The sequence below is a fragment of the Pygocentrus nattereri genome, chromosome 25, assembly GCF_015220715.1.
Source record: "Pygocentrus nattereri isolate fPygNat1 chromosome 25, fPygNat1.pri, whole genome shotgun sequence".
Lineage (NCBI taxonomy): Eukaryota > Metazoa > Chordata > Actinopteri > Characiformes > Serrasalmidae > Pygocentrus > Pygocentrus nattereri.
Window position 1 is genome coordinate 28,915,959 of NC_051235.1, and position 16,546 is coordinate 28,932,504.

At 43.5% G+C, this 16,546-nt stretch overlaps 2 protein-coding genes across 2 annotated transcripts in view; one reads left to right on the plus strand and one right to left on the minus strand.

The window, feature by feature from the left end:
• Positions 1-294: 294 nt before the first annotated feature.
• hrh3 (histamine receptor H3) lies at positions 295-5,686 on the plus strand. The gene is made up of 3 exons (XM_017724252.2): positions 295-766; positions 1,988-2,154; positions 3,920-5,686. Exons 1-3 carry the CDS (start codon positions 427-429, stop codon positions 4,811-4,813), a joined length of 1,401 nt encoding a protein of 466 aa, XP_017579741.1. The 5' UTR covers positions 295-426; the 3' UTR covers positions 4,814-5,686.
• A 7,293-nt stretch (positions 5,687-12,979) lies between these two features.
• The window catches only part of vps35 (VPS35 retromer complex component), a 61,596-nt gene continuing 58,029 nt past the window's right edge, over positions 12,980-16,546 (minus strand). Inside the window, exon 17 of the mRNA XM_017724271.2 lies at positions 12,980-14,799. Coding sequence (XP_017579760.1) covers positions 14,620-14,799 — 180 coding nt within the window. The 3' untranslated portion in view covers positions 12,980-14,619. The remainder of the gene's footprint in view (positions 14,800-16,546) is intronic.

Genomic DNA, 16,546 nt, shown 5'->3' on the forward strand with positions numbered 1-16,546 from the left:
CTAAATTTCCCTTCAGGAGTCGGTCATCCATCCATCCATCCATCCATCCATCCATCCATCCATCCAATCTACATTATTTGGAAACAGCCACATTATAAATGGGGACAAAACAATTATTTGTTTCTTCCATGTTGAGCATCTGAAGCTGAAGATGAGAGACTGAACTCACTTCTTCACAGACTAATGAAGTACAGCTCTCCCACTGCGCGTAACACGCAGCCAATAAGCAATTCTCCCTCTCCCTCTCTCCCTCTCAGTATAAATCTCTGTTCTGCTCCTCCCTCTCTCTCTATAAAGCTCTGTTCTCAGCCTCTCCCTCCAGTTCTGCTGTAACACATGCGCTCCTCCATGCACGCCTCCACACTCTTTCCGCGCTGACTGCGGTGCGTAACCGGTGCCAAACCGCCGGACAGCAGCACAGTCGCCATGCAGTCCTCCCTGCTCGCCCTGGGACACAGCTTTGGGATGCCCACCCTGGCCTCTTCTGCCTGGAAGCCTGGAGAATCACAGCTGTCCAACTGGTCGGTGCAGGAGAGGGTCAATGGGACGGCCCCTGGAGAGCTAGACGCTCTGGACAGTCGGCGGGCACAGTATGGTCAGTTCTCTCAGGCTGCCTCTGTGTTCCTGGCTGTGCTAATGACCCTGCTGGTGTTTGCCACCGTGCTGGGCAATGCACTGGTCATCCTGGCTTTTGTTGTGGAGAAGAGTTTGCGCACGCAGGGCAACTTTTTCTTCCTAAATCTGGCCATAGCGGACTTTCTGGTTGGTAAGTGGTCACTGCGAGCTGCTCTCAGAAACTCTCAGAAAATGATATCTTAACCAGTTAAACGTGGTATTATGTCTAATATTTCTCGCTGTCAGATTGTAAGAATATTAGAAGACTATTGAATCTATTTGCAGACATTTTAGCTCATGTAAAGCAATGTTATGTGAAATGATCTTATAGGCAGATCATTTTACTTCCTTCAAGCAATATTTTTGAAACAAGTGAAATTATCTGCAAAGCAGTGAGATAACTCATTTTATAATGACTTATAACAAAGAAAATGTCTAGAAATTAGGTAAACAAATAATATTATTATCACAACAGTCCCCTAATGAGAAATATTAGATATATTACCTACACTTTAGTTTTTTTTGCTTTACATGTGATTTGTTTCATGATTGAGGATAGCAGTGTTTCTCATCTCCAATTCTGCCACATATTTCCTGCCCCAAAATACCGACTCCAGCCTAATTAGAGTCAGAATCTGATTTTTTTTTATTGCTTAAATACAAGATCCACAAGACTCATCACTATCGCAGGTGTCGATATAAATTCCAATAGAAATATCAGATTTTTTTCTTTTTGGCTCTAATCTGGCTCCCATTACACCTGCACTAGGATTTGAATAGCAGAATGTCTGGTCAGTGAGTGGTCACTGAAAGCATCACGTGTGGTTAATATACTGCTTGGAAGAAGAAAAAAAAAACAACTTATTTTTGTGCATCATTTGAACACAGCAGCTTTCTATTGTGTGAAGGTGCCATGCTGAATCTACAAGACATGTTCCAAAATGATTTAAAACAAAATCTCTTTAAACTAACTTGCATTAACAGATAAAAGTCTTTTTGTCTGCTCCTTTCAAGTTAAAATTCTGTAAGTTTCCTTTTTTGTTCGGACAGCAACGACAAATAAATGTTTATTTTTTGCACGAGACTGTAGTGAGAATGTTGAAGACGATTGTGAAGATGAGTAAGATTCCTCAATCTGTTTCTAGACATTTAACTTCCATGATTTCGCAGATTTTCCTTCTATTGAGCATCATTCACTGATAAAATCAATCCACACTCTAACTCCTCACTCTCATAACTACAGACCGTACATTTCCATACTAGCCGCCAAATAATTCATGGCTATTAAGTCTATTAGGTAAAAAATAAGGCCAGGATGTAATGGGTTAATGCCTTATGGCTGTGCTGAAGTACCTGTGCATAATGACTGCAGGTGGGTTCTGCATCCCTGTGTACATCCCCTATGTGCTGACCGGTGAATGGAGGCTGGGCAGGGGGCTCTGTAAGCTGTGGCTGGTGGTGGACTACATGCTCTGCACTGCCTCTGTCTTCAACATCGTGCTGATCAGCTTCGACCGTTTCCTGTCCGTCACCAGAGCGGTGAGTGGAGCGCAGTCTGCAGTCGCGAGCTGCTCGGATTCACCTTATCCAAAGCACAAAACGAACGATAAATGTCCAGTAGAAGCCACACTCGAGGGTCAGCATCAGTAGAACCGTTTGCTCTACAGCAGCACTGATATGAAATTCCTGGTTCATAACAATATCCAGCACTGTGTTCTGGTTGACTCATCCAATTTTTATTAATAGCTAATAAATTAATAAAACATCTACAGCACATTCGCACTAGAATTGACATAGAAATTGTAAGTTAGAACTTACATGCTGCTGCTGCTGTGGGTGAAACAATACACACTTTCAGATTTGATCTTTCATGCATTAAAAATCTTGGTTCTACAGAACTCTTCGGTTCTCCAACAGAACTCTGACTAAATAAACCCCAAAAAAACACAGCCCCAGGTCATTTGAGTGTGGGTGTGTCCCTTGCACAAGCCACGCCCATTGTGTTCTTAGACCACACCCACTTTATTCGTACAGGGTGCACCCAGGTGCCTAATTTTGATCACTGACCCTGGTTTCCAAGAATGAGGGAAGTGAGACGCTCGGAAAAGAGCAAGGGACATGTTGGCTGTAGAGGTTTATATTTACACACAATTTCAACCGTGTAGTGTAGTGGGTAACACCTCCGCCTTCTACGCTGTAGACTGGGGTTCAATCCCCCACCTGGGTAAGCCCCCTGCACTATACTAATAAGAGTCCTTGGGCAAGACTCCTAACACCACCTTCGCCTACCTGTGTAAAGCAATCAAATTGTAAGTCGCTCTGGATAAGAGCGTCTGCCAAATGCCGTAAATGTTACACCTTTTCTAGCTGCCCAGTATTCTTAAGTCCAGAAGTGTCCAGTCTCATCTGCAGCACAGCCGGCTGCAGGTTTTCATTCCAATACTGGAGCCCACAAGATCAGCTGATGAGGACCGAGACCAAGTGTTTAAACGAGTAGAATCGGATGCGTTTCAGCTTTCTTGGAGACAAAACCTGCAGCCACACTGGCCCTTCGTGGATAAGACTGGACACCCACGCTTTAGGCTGTAGGTAATGAGGTTTACACTAATTAGACGAACGGTACTGAAAGTCTTCAGTGTGTTTATCACACCTCTGCGATTAGCTGTGAACTGCAAATCTATTATCTGCTGCAGAAAGCAAACTGACATGTGCACTCATCAGCATTAGCTACGCATATACTCTGTAATTATTGTCAATAACTTCAATATATGAGCAATAATAACTACATTCTTCCATTTATCTGCGATTGTGCAGGCCAGTGGCAAATGTCTTGGCAGGAAAACGGTTTAAAACTGTACCAGCAATAAGTTTGCCTTTATGTCAAGAACCACTGTTGAAGGTTGTATTACATGTAATCAACCTGGATTTGAAGGGGTTATAAGTGATTATGTTGATTAGAAGAGCACAGATTTGGTACATAGTTGCATGTGCATGCAAAATAATTACGTCTTATTATGGGTATCATAGATGATACTAGTACGTTAGTTAACCGTAAATCACGCATTTTTTGTTACTTGAATTTATTATGAAGTTTTTTTTAAGCAAAAAAAGTATTGCTGACCCGACGAACAGCAATACATATTTTCTAAGATGCCCGTTTTCACAGCACTGTATTGTAAAGTTACAGCAGCTAATATTGTGCATCTCTTCTGCCTTTTAAAACTAATATACCGTGTTTTAATCCCATTTGCTCTGGAGAACCAGGATTCTTAGCCTCGTCCCTGACCACAGCTCTCTGTTCCAGGTGAGTTACCGCAGCCAGAAGGGCGTAACCCGAGAAGCCGTTATGAAGATGCTCTGCGTCTGGCTGGCCGCCTTCTTGCTCTACGGTCCGGCCATCATCAGCTGGGAGCACATTGCGGGGAGGAGCGTGGTGCCCCGCGGGGAGTGCTACGCCGAGTTCTACTTCAACTGGTACTTCCTGATCACGGCCTCTACAGTCGAGTTCTTCACGCCTTTCATCAGCGTCACCTACTTCAACCTCAGCATCTACATCAACATCCGCAACCGCTGCGCCCTCAGGGAGGATCAAACGACCAGCCTGCGGCTCAGGAGCTGCGAGGCCAAGCCGTTCGCAGGTGCTGACCTGCAACGGGTGTTCTTCGTCCGGCCAGCTGAAGCCAGCAGCGTTGCAGATGTACCCCCGAGGTCTCGCTGCTGTCGGCTTTCAAACGCCAGAGTCTCGGCCACTGAGTGCGAAAACCCAAGCCGGAAGCGAAGGGTCAGCACGATCCCTGACTTTCCGCCTCTCCAGGTTGGGGACATGGTGCAGTCAAATGAGAAGCGCTGTCACTGCATGGATCACTGGCGAAAGCGTCCAGATGCTTCGTCCAGCCTGGCCAGTCGCTTCCGCCTTTCCAGGGACAAAAAGGTGGCCAAGTCTCTGGCCGTCATAGTGTGTGTGTTTGGCCTGTGCTGGGCCCCCTACACGCTCCTCATGATCATCCGTGCCGCGTGCCAAGGCCAGTGCGTGCAGCACTACCTCTACGAGATATCGTTCTGGCTCCTGTGGATTAACTCCTCCATCAACCCTGTCCTCTATCCGCTCTGCCACACCAGCTTCAGACGAGCTTTCAACAAGTTGTTGTGTCCGAGTAAAATAAAAATCCAGCCCCAATACATGGACCAAAAGTACTGAGACTGGGACTGAACTTGTTCATCTGATCTGTGCAGAGGGTGTGTTTGCCAGGACGTTTAGCAGTTTCACGGTGCCAGACGTGATCTCGTAGCAAGAAAACACGTCTGGAGACAACTTGTTAGGCTTTTGGTGCCAAAATCTGGCACAAACAAGGGTACATACCCTCCAAAACCTGCCCCAGATTCCTATAGTCTGTCCTCTTTTAACGTTTGGAATACGATCAAGAACACAAGTGAAACAAACTCGCTGGCAAAACACCACTGCTGTCTAACGAAGCTGTTTTACCCTTGCAAGAGGTTCATTTTTACTATCTATTATGTGGGAACTTTGCAGCCATACTAACTTATGGCACATCCAAGGGCTAACGACTGGCTTGTTGCCCATCAGACGATGCTGATGACCGCAACATTGCCCCCTACTACGTTCATGGCATTTTGCTGACGCTCTTATCCAGAGCGACTTACAGTTTGATCATTTTTACACAGGTAGGCCAAGGTGGTGTTAGGAGTCTTGCCCAAGGACTCCTATTGGTATAGTGTAGGGTGCTTGCCCTGGTCGGGGATTGAACCCCAGTCTACAGCATAGAAGGCAGAGGTGTGACCCACTACATTAACCAACCACCTACTCTCAACTACATTTCACCCACAGCCAAAATGTCTCATCTCCAGACGTTCCGAGATTACGTCTGGACTAGATGTTTAGGAATCTATCAGTATTTGTGCAAAAGCTTTAGGAAGAAAGCTATTTGTCTGTACTATTGTTGCTTCCTTCTTTTGTCTTGATTGATGTTTGCAGAATTTAAAACAAAAAAGCCTTTTCAACTGACTCAGAATGGAATTTAATAAACGACATTGTTGACATGGTGAAACCCTCTTTAGGATCATGCGCGTCTAACCTTTATTTTCCCAGGGAAAGTGCACTGAGAGCACATTCTCATTCATTAGCGCACCGTGTGAAGCGAGGACTTAGGTGAAAAAGGCCACGCCACGGGAGCCAAGGGGGGTTAAGAGCTTTTACTGAAGAGCACAACAGCAGTGCTCAGCAGGGACTTCAGAAAGTGCAGCTTTACAAACGTATTGTACAAAAAAATTAATGAGTGAACCGGGTTCTACAAAGAACCAGCGCAGGTTAGAAACACAACATCTAAGACGACACTTGGGTCCAAACAATCTGGCTGTAAAAGAAGTGGATCAAATAATGAAGCAAGAAAAAGGACCCGGACGTCTTGGCGATTTTTTTTAAGGCCATAATTGACCGTCGGTAATTGTCTAGTATTCGCCAACAAGCCTAAAATTAGGGTTGTGACCCATTAAAATATCATACATCTATTTTTTTTGTTGCGATTTTTACTTTTATGCATCATTTGAGCTCCGCAGCCGTCCTTTACATCGTGTGAATATTTCATGTGGATTGGACCAATAGAAATGGTCCAAAATTGCTTAGAATAAAAGCCTTTTCTATTAACTTACACTGAAATTAAAGAAGGTTTTTGCCCTTCCTGTAAAGTTACTATTTTAGAGATACTTTCTTTTCATTGGACTGTGACAAATTAAATTTTATCATATTTCAATACACCCAACATAAACTGAGAGTCTGACAATTACGTTAATGATAATATGGCCCAAAACTAAAAAGTTGACAAAATTGCTGGAATATATGGGTCATCCTCCACTTGGAGGGGATACCGTGTCACAAAGGCTGCAGGGCTTAAAAAAGATGCTTAAAACATCAGTCAGAATGTACATTTACACAGTCGATCTAAGATTAAATAACACTTTTCTCTGATTTCTCTTTATCCTGTTTCATAGTCGCTCTGCATCTGTAAAACAGCTCATCACAAAACCACTTTGACATTTGAGAAACCATATTTAATACAAAAGAACATTTTTCAGAGGTTTAATTTAGGAATCTGTATAAAACAAATTCAAGTTTACTTGTTACATCAATGATGTGATACTACGTTAAAAAAATACGGATATTATTGTAAAAAAATTACTTTGTCACAGATTTTGGTCACTGCTGTTATCAGGCTCATTTTATATTTGAACACAGTGTTTTCAGCTCTATTAAACTGCTTCTTTGGGGCAAGGCTCATCAGAGAGGAAGCAGCTTGAGGCGCGAGAAGGCGAGTCACACTCGCTCACTATATTTCATTAATTTATTAATAACTGTTTATCAGGCAGTGCATCATTTCTTATGTGTCATCAGTGTTTTGTGCTTTAATGGCTGGGTAAGTAACATTTAGTCAGAATTATGCCACATTATCATTTTTATTACTGATTTTAAACAGTTCACAAAGTCACCTGCTCAGCCAACGAGTCAGCCAGTTTACAAAATCCTCAGTTTTAACCAGAAATTCACTGGAGTCACCGTCACTGGTGTTACACCGTATTCATAACTGTAAAATATGCTTGGAATGAAGCTCTCCGTCTGCATATATGGCAATAGGAGATGTTAATGGACATATTAGGTTTATTTTGGTTTGGGATCGAAGGAATTTTAAAGATGTATCCACCGGAATTCCCACACCGAACGCGGAATGACCCACACGATGGACTACTAAAAATTCTCTACTCTAACATTCTAGTTATTTACCCCTTACCACATTTCAATCAAGCAAATGCCATGATCAGGTCCGGTTTTGGGTCAGTAACCCTCAGTAGCTTCTGAAAGCCATCCACCACATCCTTCTCTATCCTTTTCGTATAGATCATGGACGAAACGTCTGTCTGTCTTATTGCTTGTAGATATTTGGTTTCAGTGTGGTGCATTCTAACATCCTGAAAATGCCCCCAAACCATCACCGTGCTGAGCTGCGGCTTTGTTTCTCCACTCGCCGCATTGCATTCGGCGTGAACGATGAAGACACAATCACACAGGAACTGTTGCTTAATGGAAACAAAACTGAACATTTAACCAAACGGACAAACAATTATTTATTTATCAGTGACTCATTTATATTCCTACGGTGTAAACGGCTCATACGGGACAGGCAAAGAAAGTCAAATCCAGCATCATTGGTGAAAGGCCACGTGGGCTGAAGGCCTCCACTGGCTTTCTACAAAAACGAGGCTATACAGATAAAGAACACCCTCATCTTGGGGATTTACACTCATTCCACCAGCTCAGGTGCAAAATTCTGGATTGAAGTTCTTTCAAAGCTTTTGGACACATATGACCTACTCTTTTGGTTGCAAACTGGGTCAAGGAGGTCCACATCAGAGGCTACATCTGATCATGCTGCATTACAAACTCAATGATTTATTACTCCTAGAGCAGAAACAGCTCTGCTTAGACTAATTGAAGTTCAGGCAGCTTTAAAATCAGGATTTACTGATATACATCCCCTATAGGCTTGGCCTCTTTTTTTTTTTTGGTGTAACCCCCTGCAAAAGATATAGAGACACATCCGAATGGCAAAGTCCCAAGCAGTTTCCAAGGCAACGGACAGCCAAAGCACGAGCACTCGGTGATGTATGATTCATGTTCTCCATGGTCACTTGGTCATATATCCTATAGATTGCTGCACACACACTGTCAATTTCTTATGGCTACAGCAAAACTCATTCCACTGTGGTCAAATACGCTCCACCAGGCCAGAAGAGTCTTGACAGGATTGACCTTTCTCACCCCCCCAAACTACAGAATAGTCGGGCCAACTTTGAGGCAGTCTGGTAAACAAATGAAGCGCCAACTGAAGGCTGGTCCAAACCAATCACCACCCTGTTGTGTGGGGAGTGTATAATCCAGGAACAACTTAGTATAAAATATAATACACAGTTTTCCATGTACTCAAGACATGTTTGGTGTCCAAATGTTGGTTTAGAACCGGAGTTGTGAGGCTAAGGTTAAGGTGCTGCAGTCTTGCTGATGTGGTTTAGGGCTCTGAACTATAAAATGAACTAAACTTCACTGTGTAGCTGAACACTAGACAACTAGCAGCAGGTCTAAATAACAGGGTCTGTATTCACAAACCACCTCAGGAGTGGAGATGGCTGATCTACAATCAGATTTGTGATGGTCATAATTCGAGAGCTGCCCTGTGAATACCAGCCCTGTTGTTGTCTGAAAAGTGCTGGTCATTTTTATAGTTTGCAGTGTCCTAAAGCACATTTACTAGTCTGTGGGACCTTAATAAAGACCTGGAAGTGGTTTGAGAGACATTTCGGTGAATTTTCATGGAAATAAGCTGGACTACTTGGGTGACGACTGACTTCTAGTGTTTATTAGCAACTTCAGCCCGCTGCTCTTGTTCTAAACTAGAGAAGCAAAAGCTGGATCCCAAACATCTCTTCGCTGATCACTTAAATCTAGGGCATAAACTTGACTTTTCACCAAAGTATTCCTTCAACCCCTCTAATCTACTCACGCTCCAGTTTGGCCGCCCTGATTTGGAATAGCAAATATTACACATTTAAATACTTACGACTCGATTCTGTAAGGGGGGCTTGGTGGGGCACAGAGTCTCATGTGAAACACACTATTAACATGACAGACCGAATAGCAATGTCTATCGAGCTGAACTGCACTTGTTCTCACTGGCCACTTCATCTCACTTACCTTGTTTCTACACTCAATGTCCACTTTAAAAGTCCCATTTGCCAATTAGGAGCACTCCACAGTTACAGGCTGTAGTCCAGATTATGGACTCCTGTTGAACTAGAGCAGGGGAACTAGGCGGGGAACAGAGGCCAGAGTTTGGCACAATTTACTGGCTCTGGCACATTAATTAAACCTGGTAATTAACTGATGAGTTGAATTCCGGGGTGCTTGAGCAGGAAAATCAAAAAAATTTGCAGGAATCTGGCCCTCGAGAACCAGCGCTCCCTAGCCTGCATTAGAGGATGACTAATTCTAGCTGTGCAGCAGATGAGCTCCCATCTCTAAACTTTCATCTACAAGGTGGACCGACAAGGTAGGAGTGTCTAATAGAGTGGACAGTGGCTGAAACTCCAGCAGCACTGCTGTGTCAGATTCTGAGAATGAGATAATAAGGCCTCCTCTGTGGGAGTCCTGACCACTGAAGAACAGGGTAAACAAAGACTACTGAATTATACACCCACCGGCCACTTTATTAGCTAGTAAAAGGTTGGACCCCCTTTTGCCTTCAGAACGGCCTTAATTCTTCATGCCATACTTTCAACAAGATGTTGGAAACGTTCCTCAGAGATTTCGGTTGGTTATTTGAGTTCCTGCTGCCTTTCTATCATCTGGAACCAGTCTGCCCATTCTCCTCTCACCTCTCACATCAACAAGGCATTTTCGTCCACACAACTGACCGCTCACTGGATATTTCCTCTTTTTCGGACAGTTCTCTGTAAACCCTAGAGATGGTTGTGTGTGAAAATCCCAGTAGATCAGCAGTTTCTGAAATACTCAAGACCAGCCCGTCTGGCACCAACAACCACGCCACGTTCAAAGCCCCTTAAATCCCCTTTCTTCCCCGTTCTGATGCTCGGTCTGCACTTCAGCAAGTTGTCTTGACCACCTCTACATGCCTAAACGCACTGAGTTGCGGCCGTGTGATTGGCTGATCAGCTATTTGCGATAACAAACAATTGAACAGAATAAAGTGGTCGGTGAGTGTATGCAGAGAAACGGATCACAGTCTCCAACTGTAGAAATACAAAGTGCTTCTATACGTTAAACGGACCTGATAAAAGGGACAGTGACTGTGGAAGGTAGGTGTGGCCAGAGAGTAACTACCACTATAAACTGCCTCTCTGTGCTCCTCCCTCATTGTTCTGACCCAAAGTCACATTCACTCAAGAACTTCTGAGAGATTTTAGGTTCTGGATCATCAGTCTGTAACGTGGGCATCCTGACGACCGAGTGATGAGCAAGAAAAAAAACAAATCGGTGAAATCAGTTAGATGTATGTGAGAGGTCACACTTTCAACGCCTGTTGGGATTTTATAGCCCTGTAGTGAAGGCCAGGCATTAGTCAGTCATTCAGGAGGGGGCATGTGTTTAAACTCAGCCATTAACCCACAGGCCAAAGCCATTATTATGCACCTGAAAGTGAGACTGAACACCTAACAGGGAAAAAAAGGTGTAGAGTGATCATTAACCGCAGACACCCCATTAAGCATTGAGCCAAGAGAATGGCAACCATGAACAACCACAGCTACCTGCCTCCCATCAAATCAGGCATCCCCCAGTGTAGAAGACGCCCACAGCCCTGCTGACCTTTAAACACAAACACTTAATGCACTGCCCCTTAGCCACCATGCAGCAGTGCAATTAGATGGAAGGTCATTTTTTTTACCATCCAGATAATCTTATGCTGTGTTTACATGTTGGCAGTAGGCCGTCTACATCAGTGGTCACCAATCCACCTCCCCAAGATCTACTTACCAGCAGAGTTTTAGTACCAACCTGCATCTAACATGCCCCTCCCGTTTACCCAACACCAATCAATCAAGGACTTCTGAAGACGTGGTTTAGCTGGAGCGGGTGTGTCGGTATGTGGTTGGAACCATAGTCCGCAGGACGGCAGATGTCCAGTAGCAGGGGTGGTGACAAATTTTCTACAGCAAAGAGTTCAACTTTCCCAACGTCCCAAACCGGACGCTGTTAAAGCATGGGCGCTGAATTACTGGAGTTGAAACCCAGTCACGCACATTCATGTACAACACAACCCAAACGTCAATGAGAACGCACCGTTATAGATTCTAATTCTTCTTCTTTCGGCTGCTTCCTTTAGGGGTCGCCACAGCGGATCATCTGCCTCCATCTTGCCCTATCCACTGCCTCCTCTACTTTTACACCAACCATCTCCATGTCCACCTCAACTACATCCATAAACCTTCTCTGAGGTCTACCTCTTCTCCTTCTACCCGGCAGCTCCATCTCCCACATTCTTTGCCCAATATATCCACTATTCCTCCTCAACACATGTCCAAACCATCTCAACCTGGCCTCTCTGGCTTTATCTCCAAACTGCTCCACCTTCACTGTCCCTCTGATCTGCTCATTTCTAATCTTGTCCATCCTTGTCACTCCCAACGAAAATCTCAGCATCTTCATCTCCGCCACCTCCAGCTCAGCCTCCTGTCTTTTAGACAGAGCCACAGAAATGGATTTATTTATGTATATATATATATATATATATATATATATATATATATATATATATATATATATATATATATATATATATATAAAATATATATATATATATATATATATATTCTAATAACAATTAATAATAATAACCTAATTAATTTTTTTAAGACCTCAATATAATAAAAACGATACTTTTTGCACCACACAACACAAACGCCTACGGTACATACTGCATTAATGTGTCCTCAGCACGTTTGACAGGATCAGTTTTCAGTTTCCAGCCCTTCATCACGGTCAGTTTCTAACCACTGGACTTGCTGTGACCTGGGTAGTTTTGGTTACCACTGAATTAGTTGCATATATAATAGGACCTGTGCTTTAATCCAAAGTTTCAGATAATATTTAGTCTAATCCAACCCAACAGCTGCACAACTTAAATTCCTTCATTGTTAAAATGCACATAACATGACATTCTGGACTGAAGTTCAGATTTTGGACTTTCTGGTCCAGTTTTAGTAACTTAGCTGATGATGCGGCCAACAGTCGCTTTAATGTGCAGTACAGCATTTGATATGCACAAGGTGGGACAGTGAAATAACCATTTTATAGTGACATGAACTCAGCGGCTCCTTTCTTTTGGGTTTTTGGAAATGCAGTTTCTGTTTACAGCAGTTTAAAATCATAAGCAGCGCCGTCACCGGTAAAGCAGAACATTTCCGTGATGGTTTAGCTTCCGATGCAAGAAAAAAAAACATGGCATGGGTGGTCTTTGTACATGGTTTTGGAGGCTTGTCACTCAATATATGTCTAGTTTAAGACTTCATAAGACATGAGGATCCACTGGGGGCCCTGTATTAGAAACAACAGCGTTTATTCAAAGTGCTTTTAGGATAAAACAGTGGCTAAACCATCGCCTTGGTCACGGACAGAAACGACATCACTGTGGCAACACTGGCGATGCTGCACACCTCCGTCTGCTGTGTACCATCCATAGCTCTGCTCTGAGGTGCGGATGACATTATACAACATATAAACGCAGCAGCACTGGAAGAAATGATCAACTGTACATGCAGCAAAAGTAAACATGCACACAAAATCTGGGGTTAATATCTTGTTTATTTGTGCAAATGTCATGAAATCAATGATACTTATTCTGTTTTAGCTGATTTACAATTAGATTATACATACAATATATGTGGACAGAAAGGGGGGGGGGGGGGGGGTCATGATTAAAAAAACAAAGTTACAAGAGTAACGAGATGCACAGGGTGGCTGAAAAGATGAGGCCATTTCTTCAGGACTTCTTTTTTTTTAGGATTGGTTGCCATTCTTCATCCATACATGCTCACATCTGCCTCCACTGCACGTGCACCAGTGTTTGAAAAACACCATTTTATCATTTAACACACATCATTTGCCATATTATTCCAGCATTTCTGCTGCAGAAATAAACGGAGAAAAAGGAAAAAAAAAAAAAAGTGACGGGGAAAGAGGAGGAATGAAAATACAAACAGATGCAAGTCTCTTAAGCGTCTGATCACACGCCTGTGACGAATGCTGAAAGAACGTGTCACATCGCAGGCTAACGATGAGGCTCCACACAGTGATGCACGGCTCAAATGAAGCAAATAAAGCACTGGGTTCCTCTGCATCTTCTCTGGGTTTATCTGCACCTGCTTTGTCTACTCTGCCCCTTTTCTTTCTCCGATGTAATTCTGTGGGGCCAGGTGTGAACTTGTAAGGGGAACACACATCTGGGGACAAGACAAACAATTGGTGCTGGGCTGCACCGTGAACAAGGACGCACATCCTCTAAAATCCACCTCACGTTTCTCTAGTTTAAGCTCCTCACATACGAAGTACGACTTATACATGAAAAAACAGTGAATCGTGGAGGCAACGTGGAGCTTTTGGAGGCCTTTTCAGCCATACTAACTTATGTTGCATCCATGGGCTAAAAACAGGCGTGATGTCCGTTGTACAATGTTGATGAGCGCACCATGGACCCCATCGCCGAGCTCTGCCTTCACAAAGCACGGGACTTGTTCAGAAATTCACTCAGTTTGCGCCCACGCTAAAAAAATCTACTCTCCCTCACACTTAATCCAAAACGTCTCATAGCTGTCCGAAGATGTTCTCTTTACAAGATCACGTCTGGCCCCGCATGACTACCTTAGGAGACAGCGACGTGCTGAAATGATGAAGGAAGTAAGTGCAGGGCAAAGTCTACATCATGTACTCGCAAGAATATACAAAGCCTCAGAAGCTAAGAGAGAGAGAAAGAGCGGAGAAAATACACAGAGAGAGAGAGAGAGAGAGAGCGAGAGAGAGAGAGAGAGAGAGAGAGAGAGCGAGAGAGAGAGAGAGCGAGAGAGAGAGAGAGAGCGAGCGCACAAGAGAACGCGAGAGCGTGCGCAAGAGAGAGAGAGAGAGAGAGCAAAAGCGCACGAGAGAGAGCGTGCGCGCGAGAGAGAGAGAGAGAGCTAGAGCGAGAGAGCGAGAGAGCGAGAGAGCGAGAGAGAGAGAGAGAGAGAGAGAGAGAGAGAGAGAGAGAGAGAGAGAGAGAGAGAGAGAGAGAGAGAGACGATGGACAGAGAGATGGCAGGTTGGGTTGGCTTTAGTTTCCCCAGGTTAGAAAACCCTGGTGTGCATGTGTGGGTGTATATACATACTATATCTCTCTATACGTGTGTATACACAAACAAATGTAGATGTATGTACTGGTGTCTGTGTAGACCCTACAGCACGAGGCCCTCATATGCAGGACCCTCAGACTCCGGCGACTCTCTCTGCAGACGCAGGTGCTCCAGTGTGTTGTGGAAGTGCTTGTTGATCTGCTCTGTCTCCTCACTGGCCTCCAGGTTGGGCAGGTCCTCACGAATCTTCTGGATCAGCTGGTTCAGAACCTGAACGGTGACCTGGTGAACACAAACAAACCAACAGCACATCAAACCACCATCTACTTCTACACCTACACTGTATGTCTAGACAATGGCCCATCCAGCATTTCTTCAGGGCATTAATATGGAGTTTGACCCTCTTGTGCTGCAGTAACAGCCTCAACTCTTCACTAGATGCTGTAACACTGCTGTGAGAATGACTACATTCACAGGGTTAATAAGCTCAGGGACTAATGTTGAATGTTCTGGATCACTAACTCATCCTAAAGGTATTGGATGGAGCTCCTTCAGACTAATTCATGCGAAATACTGTTGCTTCTTCAATCCAATATGGAAACCAAGTCTTGCAAGATAGAAGAGGAAGAAACCAGACTAGGGCAGGCGTCTTTAATTAAAATTCAATAAGCTCCAGTCAAAGAAAAGTTCTGTAAGCAAAGATCTGGAACATCATAACGTCTAACGTGCATAATGTGCCATATACTGTACACTGAAGTAGTATTAAGTATATTAAGATCTTATGTAGTCAACAACTGAATGTCAGACCAAATAAAGTACAATTCAGTCATATTTCAGTCAATATTAGTCAGTTTTCCCTTTTTAGAGAACGCCACGTAAACTAACTTTTCTCTGGCTCACTTTCTTCTCTGACTGCTGTGGCTCATCTCGTCCCTCCCCAGTGGGGCGTCACTCACTCGAGAACGCCTGCGATTGGTCCGAGTCTCCCAGGCTGCTAAAGTGGTACCATAAGTGCTAGAAAAGTTACGACGATTAAAATAGGACCACCTTGTCGAAATCAAATAATTCTCCTTAGTTTATCTGTTAACCAGGTCTATGTAGGGCAGCATCTGGGTCCGGACTCTGACTGCGGTCTGCCTATCAGTGACCTCTGGAGTAGGGTATTTATAGTATCTGGCAGCTGTTTGTCAAAATGTTGACTTAGTGGTGCTTTTTTTTATTTTTATTTAAATACTAGCTTAGTATAGTGAAATGCTTATTACTTAATACTACTTGAATTTTAGGACAATATATTGAAACGAGTTATAAACTTCAAGAAATTAAATAAGTGGATAATAGTAGTAGGACATAGTAAGTTTTTTTTTTTTTTAAGAAAATTTTACTATTTTGTCAGTATTAGGAGATAATATGTCGAAATAATGACTTAGACAAACTATTTTCAGAAAACACAGTTTTGACGTCATTATTATGAGATAGCAAGTGAATATTTTGCCATAGTAAGACTATTTTCAGAAAAAATATTATTTTGACATAGTGAGTCACTATTACGAGATACTAAGTCATTAATTCAACAAGTAACTATGTTGAGAGCACCTGTTTTGAGATGCTAGGCCACAATTTTGACACACTGGTGCCAGAAACACATCATGTGTGATGATTTATTTTCCTCCTCTGCCCAACAGGAACCAGCTTTCATTTGGATTTCAATAAGGAATAAGTTCCACTGCTAAACATCGCTGGAGTTTTTCCTCCCTTCCCCTGCCACCCCCCACTCCTTCTAGCTGACACTATTCTGAGCAGCTGATCCCAAGATTGTGTGCCAGAACGTCCCTTTTCACTGCCAGTCCTTTTTGACGGAGATTGCACGGCTGTCGTTAAGGCCTTTTTCCAGATTTTAACATCCTGTTAGCAACGGATGCAGCTTAAAACAGCAGAATCTACTAATCTAAACGACACTTCAGGCTGCGAAGAGTTGCTCTCAGACAGCATCAAAGCGTACCAGACCAGCACCGCAATTAAGACCCGAGTC

What these genes read in the sequence shown, in the direction of transcription:
- hrh3 (XM_017724252.2), top strand. Translation starts at nt 427, where the DNA reads ATGCAGTCCTCCCTGCTCGCCCTGGGACACAGCTTTGGGATGCCCACC. An exon ending in CATAGCGGACTTTCTGGTTG is followed by an intron (nt 767 to 1,987) that starts GTAAGTGGTCAC and finishes TAATGACTGCAG; the next exon opens with GTGGGTTCTGCATCCCTGTG. An exon ending in TCCTGTCCGTCACCAGAGCG is followed by an intron (nt 2,155 to 3,919) that starts GTGAGTGGAGCG and finishes TCTCTGTTCCAG; the next exon opens with GTGAGTTACCGCAGCCAGAA.